The 9745-nt window shown below is 41.5% G+C and overlaps 1 protein-coding gene across 1 annotated transcript; it reads left to right on the forward strand.

Moving 5' to 3' along the window:
• The first annotated feature begins 1540 nt into the window (after positions 1-1540).
• Positions 1541-5455, forward strand: LOC124166876. The gene is made up of 2 exons (XM_046544587.1): positions 1541-2045; positions 4507-5455. Exons 1-2 carry the CDS (start codon positions 1641-1643, stop codon positions 4555-4557), a joined length of 456 nt encoding a protein of 151 aa, XP_046400543.1. The 5' UTR covers positions 1541-1640; the 3' UTR covers positions 4558-5455.
• The last annotated feature ends 4290 nt before the right edge of the window (positions 5456-9745 follow it).

Consider the following 9745-nt stretch of genomic DNA (forward strand, 5'->3'; position numbering starts at 1 on the left):
TTGTCATGTGTAACAGTTACTGATTGAGTCCTATTTGAAAGAAAAGATCTAATGAGGTTGTTGGGGATGCCCCTTATTCCATAGAAGTGAATTTTCTTAAGAAGAATCTCAAAGTCAACAGAGTCAAAAGCTTTAGTGAGTTCATAAAAAATCCCAATGGTATGTAAATGATGATCGAGACCATCAATGACAGCATCAATAAATTTGTAAATGGCAAATTCAGCAGAGAGGCCACCTATGAAACCAAATTGGCTTTTTGATAGAACATTGTTCTTGATTAAGAAAGACATAATCCTCCTTGAAATGATACTTTCAATTATTTTTGAAAAGACTGATTGTTTAGAGATAGGTCGATAGTTATCCATAACATGAGGATCACCCTTTTTGAGTAAGGGAACCTCAGTAGCCATCTTTAGTTTATCAGGAAAGATGCCAGAGGAAAGAGAGGCATTGACCAGATGCGTGATAGGAGGGAGTAGTAAGTTCATGCAATTTCCTTTAAGAAGGGAGCATGGAATCTCATCCCATCCAGCTGAGTGTTTTAAATTAATTTTTTAAATTACAGATTCAATTTCCTTTTCACATGTAGGATAAAAGTATATATTATTCATAACTGAATGTATATGTGAGTAGTTATCTGAGTTAATGCGTCCAGTAGCTGGTTTTGTAATGGTATCCAGGAAATGGTTGTTGAAGTAGGTGGTGTCATGTATTGTGCATGTGATTGTAATGTTGTAATGTAATTGAAATGTTGTTTTGTATCAGGCCATCTTGTTAAGGGATATTCAGCAGTGTTTTGTTTTGTGTTGCATGATGGGCGGAAACATGCGGCAGAGGCAGTCAATTTCCGGGTGTCGAACGCGAGCCCTGGCGTTATCAAAATCTATTGTGTTGCTGGCAAAATAAATCCGTTGTGCCTCACTACTGAGTCTGAATATTATTTCCGCACACAACATTTGGCGACGAGGATGGGATACTGATATCCCGCAGTATTTAAAAAAAATCTTATTTCACACGGAAGTGGTAATGAATTCATCAGGGTCGAGTTTCGTGGGGACGCTGGGGAATCTTCCAAGTTTTTCTTCGGGAAACGCAGAGGACTGGTGCGTGTTCAAGGAACAGCTTTATTATTACTTCGTGGCGAACAATATCACCGATGATGATAAGAAGAAGGCCATTTTGTTTACGGTACCCGGCGAGTTTATCTTGAAAAATGTAATCAAGCTGTGTAAACCGCGCTCCACCACAGAGATTTCATTTAGTGAGGCCACGAAACTTTTGGACGGGTACATAAACCCGAAGCCATGTAAGTGGGTGCAACGTGAGATTTTCCACAAAAGGGTGCAGAATCCGGGGGAATCTTTTAAGGATTTTCTTTCGGACCTCCGGACGCTCTCGGAAGGATGTGAGTTCACAAATTCGGACGAATCCCTACTAGGGCAAATGTTGCTTGGCCTATCAGATATGAGGTTGAAGGAGGCCCTTTTCGCCTCAGAATCTTTAGATTTAAAAAGGGTTGTCGATATAGGGCCCAGGCTGCTGAAGCTGCCCAAGAACATGTCGCCCAATTGCAGTCAACATCTGGTGCTGCAGTGCATCGTACGGGGAGCCAGTATTCTTCAAATAATCATGCAGGCGGCATGTGTGGAAGTTTCTGCCATGAACATTCGCGGCGTGGTGTTCCTCAAGTTCAAAATGGGGGCCTGGTGCGTCAAAATGGCGTCTCCAGTCGTGGCCGTTCTATTACTCCCATGTTCGAGGAGAATATACAACAATACCAGCACCCGTGTTTTCGCTGCACTGGTTGGCACCACCCAGCGGATTGCGGTCACCGGAGTTCCACCTGCCGATATTGCCGGAAGCAGGGACACATCGAGCGTGCTTGCTTCAAAAAGAAGAAGATTACGCCTTTGCCTTTGACCGGTGGATCACAACGTGGAGTTAGCGACATCTCGAGGCGTTCGGGCTTTCGAAGCGATCCACCAAGGAGGTCGGCAGCCCACAACATGGAGGCCACGGATGAAGAAATGTCCCCAGCTATGCAGGTATCTATTCCGAGTCTTTATTTAACAAAATGTGATTACGCTGAGGAGTACAGCACCCTGTTCCACGTTCCTGCCGCCGCTGCACCGCCCCCAATGAAAGTGACGGTGTCAGCGGAGGGCAAACGACTAACGATGGAAGTTGACTCTGGGGCTGGGTTTTCCATCATTGGCCATGGAACTTACAAGCTGCTATTTCCTGACTGTAAACTCGAACGTCCTGCTGTGATCCTAAATACTTGGTCAAAGGAGCAGCTGCCTGTGAAAGGGAATATTCTTGTCGATGTCTGCTATCCACCCTACCGAGGAAAATTACCATTGCTGGTGATGGCAGGAGATGGACCCAGTCTATTGGGACGGAACTGGTTTCCACATTTGGGAATTTCAGTTCATGGAGTGCATGCCGTTGGTATGGTGCAGCTACCTCGTGAATTGGAGCAATTTAAAGAGGTTTTTCTTCCTGGGTTGGGTAATTATGTCGGTCCCCCTGCCCAAGTTGTTTTGAAGCCAGATTCCAAGCCCATCTTTAGGAAGAGCCGCCCTGTTCCTATTGCTTTAGCTCAGCGGGTAGGTGATGAACTAGATAAAATGGTTGAGCAAGGAATATTAGAGCCAGTTAAGTATTCCCAGTGGGCAACCCCCACAGTTAATGTAGTTAAAACAGATGGGTCAATCAGAATATGTGGGGAATACAGTGCAACAGTCAATCCTATCTGCATGCGGCAAATTTTTCCTTTGCCAACTATAAATGAAATGCTGAGTCGACTCTCAGGTGGTAGCTGGTTTGCAAAAATTGACCTTTCTGATGCTTTCCTCCAAGTTAGTGTTGACGAGGAAGCATCAAACATATTGACATTGAACACTCATAAGGGACTTTTTCGCATGCTCCGTTTGCCTCCGGGGCTGTGCTCTGCTCCAGCCATTTTTCAGGGATTGATGGAGAACATTTTAGCTGGGTTAGATAATGTTCTAGTCTACATTGATGACATTTTGTGTCAAGCACCCACTGAACAGTTGCTGTACCAGCGGGTCCAGGGAGTGTTGGCAAGATTACACGATGCAGGATTTAAGTTGAAGCTTGAAAAGTGCGTGTTCGCGGCTAAGAAACTGGATTTCTTGGGGTATTCAATTTCAGGAAATGGCATTCAACCAACCACAGAGAAAATTAAGTCTCTGCTAAGTGCTCCCTCTCCCACAAAGGTCTCTGAGTTACAGGCTTACCTTGGCTGTGTAAATTATTATGACAGGTTTTTCCCTAACAAGGCCACTGTGTTTGCGCCCCTGTATGAATTACTGTGTGAAAAGGTTCCCTGGAGATGGACAGAGAGAGAGGAGGCATGCATATCATACATGAAAAAAATTATGTCCTCGGGCCCTGGCAAGAGGCATGCGAATGCTGACTTTTTCAGTCGTCTTCCTGTGCAGTCAATAGAGGGTGAAACTACAATTGTGCCTGAACCGGCTGGCATTCTTCTCCTGGACCAGGCCTCGAAGATGACGCCACTATCGGCAGATTCAGTGGCTGCGGCCACATTGAAGGACTCAACGTTGGCAGAGGTACGAGATGCGTTGCAGAGGGGCTGGAATCCTACGCGATTATCTCCAGCAGCCCAACGATACTTCAGGGATCCACCTGGCACCCTAACAGTAGTGAATGGATGTGTGCTGCGGGGAAATCAGGTGGTCATACCTCAGGGTTTAAGAGCTGAGGTCATGAAACTGCTGCACAAGGTGCACCAAGGTATAGTACGTTCCAAAGCCCTTGCTAGAAGTTATGTATGGTGGCCGGGTATAAGTGCTGACATTGAACAGATGGTCTCAGTTTGTACTGCTTGTTGTGAGAATCGTTCCATGCCCCCACGTTCCTCAGTGATCCCATGGACCGCGCCACAGAAACCCTGGTCGCGGCTCCACCTTGATTTTGCTGGACCGCTTCATGGTTATACATTTTTTGTTGTTGTGGATGCCTATTCAAAATGGATTGAAGTGGAAGAGACTAAGGGATCCATGTCTTCATCGATTGTAATTGAGTGTTTGAGAAGGTGGTTTGCTGTGCATGGGATCCCCGACCAAATTGTATCTGACAATGGCCCTGCTTTCAGATCACAAGAATTCTCACAATTTCTCGAGCAAAATATCATATCTCATGTACGCATAGCTCCATACAACCCTGCTTCCAATGGGCAAGCTGAAAGAGTGGTCCAGACACTCAAAAGGTGCTTAAAGAGACTGCCACCAACCACATGGAGGAGTGAACTTTCAAATGTGCTTCTCACGTTACGGACAACACCAAGTATGGCCACTAACCGCAGCCCTTCAGAGATGCTCATGGGTCATCAGATACAAACACTGCTACACAAATTACACCCTGCCTCTCTTCCACCTGACACAAAAAGAGACAATATTGCTGCTAACTGTCATGAATATTCTAAAACTAGACGCAATTTTAATGTAGGTGACTTAGTCTTTTACAGGATGTATGTTGGACCTCAACGCTGGTGCCCAGGGAGAGTGACAGCAGTTATGGGGCCTCGCAACTTGGAAATTGAAGGGGCTGATGGCAGAATTGATAGACGTCATGTGGACCAAATAATCCACAGAAGGAATCCTGGGCACCAGAGGGAGGATCCTGTTGGTCCAGGTGGTATTCCAAATGTGGCAGGGAGATATTTTTTTCACAATGATGATTTGGATGTTCCAGAGCAGGAACCTTTGTGTGTTGGGACAGATGACTCAAATCGGCAGTTGGGTGAGCCAGTGGCAACAGGAACAAGTAGTGCGCGTGTGTCAAACCGAACCAAAAGACCACCAAGTTATCTGGGAGATTACAGTTTGTCGTACCTCTTTGAGTGCTAGTAGATATGTCATTTTTGTGTCAGCAGTTAAATTATGTGATACGGACAGTTGCAAAAGTTCATATTTTTCTTCTTTCTGGAATAATTGTAAATTCATTTATAGAGGAGGTTTGTGAATTATAGGGTATGACCACATTAAAGTTGGGAGGAGTAAGTTAAGTAAAAGTTATGTATTTTTCATGCAATTGTAATGTTTAGAAGGTAATTGAAATGTTTGTGTTGCTTTGACTTACGTACTAATTTGTTTGGTACCTATGTGAAAAGTTCTTGAGCATTCATAGGGTATGGGCCATATTTAAAGTTGGGAGGAGTTGTCATGTATTGTGCATGTGATTGTAATGTTGTAATGTAATTGAAATGTTGTTTTGTATCAGGCCATCTTGTTAAGGGATATTCAGCAGTGTTTTGTTTTGTGTTGCATGATGGGCGGAAACATGCGGCAGAGGCAGTCAATTTCCGGGTGTCGAACGCGAGCCCTGGCGTTATCAAAATCTATTGTGTTGCTGGCAAAATAAATCCGTTGTGCCTCACTACTGAGTCTGAATATTATTTCCGCACACAACAGGTGGCAATTTGCTCAGGGTCATGAATTGAAATGTTATTGCGGAGAATTGATTTGGTAAAATTAATGTTCTTGGATTTCCCATAGGTATTATTAATAATGTTCCAGGCGGTTTTAGATTTGTTATTGGAGGAGGAAATTGATTTGATGTTATACATTTTTCTGGTGCTGTTGATCACACTGGAGCAGTAATAATAATAATAATAATAATTTATTAATTTGCCAGACGACAAGTATTGTACATACATTGTATATGCCACGTCATGAATACAAAATCAAGTTATATACAAAATGGCAGTTTAAATACAAAGGCAGTTACAAAGATAAATATTCATCAACTGAGTAGAAACAATTGGATAGTAAAAAGTTTTTACACTTAGTTTTGAAGGTCGACAAACTCATGGGAGCTTTTAGGTTCTTCGGAAGCTTGTTATAAAGCCTTAGAGTCATTGTTTTAAAGCCACAGATAGCTTTCTTAGTACGTACAAATGGGATATGCAAGTCTCCCTGCTGCCTAGTACCCTGGTTATGAATATCCGAGTTTAGCGCAAAGTCCTTAAAGTTTGACTTGGCATATAATAAAACAGAAAGTATGTAGACACAGGGAATGGGTAGCACGCGGAGACATTTAAACAAAGGGCGACATGGGGTTCTACATGGTTTGTTTGCAATCAAACGTATAGCTCTTTTTTGGATTTTAAAAATGGTCACTGCATGGGGTGAAGAGCCCCAGTGTAGAATGGTGTATAGTAAATGGGGGTAGAATTCCCCATAGTAAATAATTAGAAGAACATCAATGGATACAGTGGATCTAATTGATCTGATTAGGAAACACTTAGAGCTAAGATGACCAGCTAGATTAGAGACAAGTTTTTCCCAGGAAAGATGCGCATCGATATTCATTCCCAGAAGCATGGTGTCGTCAACCTGTGGAATACATGTTCCATTTAGGTCAACATTAAGCAAACTAGGGGTTTTGTTGAAATTAGAGAAGTAAATAAGTTGGGATTTTGTGACATTGAGATTAAGACAATTCAATTTACACCAAGTAAGAACCTGATCGGAGACAAAGTTGGCTGCTGTATGTAACCCTTTGACAGTTGAGGACGTAATAATAAAATTGGCATCATCAGCATATAATACTGGATGAATACCAGTTGCAGAGGATACAAAGTTGGTGAGGTCATTTATGTATAATAAAAATAGAATTGGGCCAAGAATAGATCCTTGAGGAACACCTTGGGTCAGAAATTTCGGAAGAGAAGAATTTCAGTGCTTTTTTAAGTCAATATACTGACGTTTTAATTCACTATCATTTGTAGCTTTATAACTAACCCATAGAGATTTGAGAACTTGTGCATTATGGATAATATCAGGAGTAATCCAAGTTTTACTAGGAGACCTACTTGATTTAGAATTTTCTAATGGAAAACAGCTGTTAAAGAGTGTGAGAAAGATTTCAAGAAAGTTATTGAAGTTGTCATTTTGTGACGTTACGTCGTAAAATCTGGTTGATTTTTCACGTAAGTCCAGACAAGGGAAATACTCCAACCGTCGGTCACAAGCTGGATCAGGGAAAAAGACTCCACAAACAAGAAAAACAGCTCACAAGAAAAAGGTAGCAAAAAAATAATTTACGAGTTATTACCGTTCGATATCTATTCAAAATAGAGTATTCAAAAATCAGAAGTATTACAGAAAACAATGATAGTATTTCATGATGCCAAAGGAAACATTACCAGCTAAAAACCAGCAGAATAATTGCACAAAATTTGCCATGCCTCACTAGACATGTGACTCCGAGCAGACCACGAGCAAAAGAGAGCCTTGCCTATGCAGGACAAGACAGGATGTGAGGGGAGGGATTCTTCCAGGGAGTGGAGGGGTAGCCAGGCGAATTCAACTACTGCGCCACTGATGCGTCGCTGCCCCTGCAGAAACGGCCGCTCCGCAAAACACCATTCCCTGGTTTTGAGACAACAGCATACAGCCAGAATTTTCCCCTCAACTTCTGGGTTGGAGACATCAGATGAATCAGAGGGATAGTTCATTGGAACACATGGAGGGGAGGGAGATACTGGGGTGAGGTGTTGGAGGGAGAGAGAGTTGTGATAGGACAATGGTAAAACTTCTCACTCCAAGTGCAATACTAAGGCCTTAGCACCGATTTCCCCTATGCTTGCCAAGGAGTAAGTATTTCTGCGCAGTAGTCCTATATAAGTCTTGCATTGCAGGTAGGCTGGGTTCGGTGCTGACTTTCGGATGCTGCTTTCCGGAGGCAGCATTTTCCGGAGACAGGATTTTGCAGAGACAGGACTTTGCTACAGGCCTTTTGCGCGAAAAATCCTTTGCGCGAAAAAACCTTAGCGCGAAAAGTTCTTGGCGGGAGAAGTTCTGCGGATAAGTTCGGAGGAAGTTCGAGGAAGTTCGGAAAATTTCTGGGGGGGGAGGGGTACCAGAAATTTTTTTGGGGGGGGGAACACTAAAAAATGCCACAATTTACTGAGACTGAACAATAAACAGTATCCCAGGTTGTCAATTGTAGAGCATTACAAAATTCACTGATATTTTCAGGAGTGAAAAACCTTTTTTTAGCTTTAGTCCTCTTAGGGGGAGAATATTCGGAAAAAATTTCCATTGTTGTAATTATAGCATGGTGGTCTGAAAGATGTGATTCAACTGCTGTGCCCAACTCACACTTCAAGTTGCAAAAAATATTATCAATAGTTGAGGCAGATTGGGAAGTTTGTCTAGTAGGAACAAATATTGTTTGCTTGATATTAAATGCTGAAAATATGTCCCACAGACAGGTGCTCATATTGCTAATCTGACTAAAATCAACATTGAAATCACCACAAAGGATAATAAAACGGTTTTTAACGAGACATTTCTCCAAAAGCAAAGCCAAATTATCAAAAAATATAGAGGAACGATTTGATCCTTCTAAGGAGGAAACATCCAGATGCCACTTTGGTACAAAGAGTATCAATATGAATTTCCCACGATAATGATTCATGCACTTATAATCCCAGGAATTTTGTTTCAGTGGAAGAACTTAAAATTTTGCCATTTACCCTCAGAAGTGGAGTAGAGGTTATTTTCTTTTGATGTGTATGAAACTGAATAAACGTAGATTTTTTATCATTTATGACCACATTGTTATCATCACACCATTTACTCATTGCATTAATGTTTCCTTGTACTACATCATAGTTAAAATACTTCGAGGAAAATAAATAGGTTGTATCATCTGCATACATGTAAACAGTACCACCATTAAAATATGAGGGAAGATTGTTAATATAGATAAGGAAAAGAAGAAGACCCAAAATAGACCCTTGTGGAACACCTTTAGTGACTGTTAAAGGGGTTGATGTTGCATAAGTACTTATAGTCGAGGAGAAGATACTCACTGATTGAGATCTACCTGTTAGGAAGGATTTTATCCACTGATTTGCTATGCCTGAGATACCATAGCTTTCAAGTTTAGAAAGTAAGATCTCATGATCCACAGAATCAAAAGCTTTTTTTAGGTCATAGAAGATTCCTGTAACAGAATTGTGTTTGTCAAGTTCACTAATAACATTGTGAATGAACTTAGCCATGGCAATTTCAGTTGACCTATTTTTCATGAAACCAAATTGTATTTTAGAGAGAATATCAAATTTAGTTTCAAACGATAAGATTCTGTTAAAGATGACTTGTTCAAAAACCTTTGAAAATACAGATAGAACAGAAATTGGTCTGTAATTATTCATATCTTGGGGGTCACCATTCTTGAAAATTGGGACAACTCTCGCTACCTTTAATTTCTCTGGAAAAATACCCAGTGACAGTGACTCATTAACTAAATATATAAGTGGAGTCATAATAGCCATTTTTACATTTCCTTTCAATATGGTGCCAGGAATGTTATCATAACCAGCACAGTGTTTCCTACTAATTTTAGTCAGTATGCTATTAATTTCTTTCTCATCTGTGGGGTAAAGGAAGATAGACTGAGAATAATGAATTCTGAGGTTAGGAGAGTTAACAGGATTCTTTGGAGGGTTAGAGAAAGCTTGCTGATCATTGATGGTATTCAGGAAGTTATTATTGAGCAAGTTGGCTATGACAGTTTTGTCTGATATTAAAGAGCTGTCATGCAAAACCACGTCAATGGAGGATTTAGAAGCTTTTGAAGTAGTGGAATTTTTGATTAAATTCCAGGCAGCCTTGCTTCGGTTATCTGAGGAATTAATGGTATGCATGTTGAACTTTCTTTTTGTCTCATTAACTAAAACATG

The sequence above is a fragment of the Ischnura elegans genome, chromosome 10 (assembly GCF_921293095.1).
Source record: "Ischnura elegans chromosome 10, ioIscEleg1.1, whole genome shotgun sequence".
Classification (NCBI taxonomy): domain Eukaryota; kingdom Metazoa; phylum Arthropoda; class Insecta; order Odonata; family Coenagrionidae; genus Ischnura; species Ischnura elegans.

Coding starts and splice junctions, on each gene's coding strand:
- LOC124166876 (XM_046544587.1), top strand. CDS start 1,641: ATGTGTGGAAGTTTCTGCCATGAACATTCGCGGCGTGGTGTTCCTCAA. Junction 2,046..4,506: donor AAATGTCCCCAGCTATGCAG/GTATCTATTCCG, acceptor TAGGTGACTTAG/TCTTTTACAGGATGTATGTT.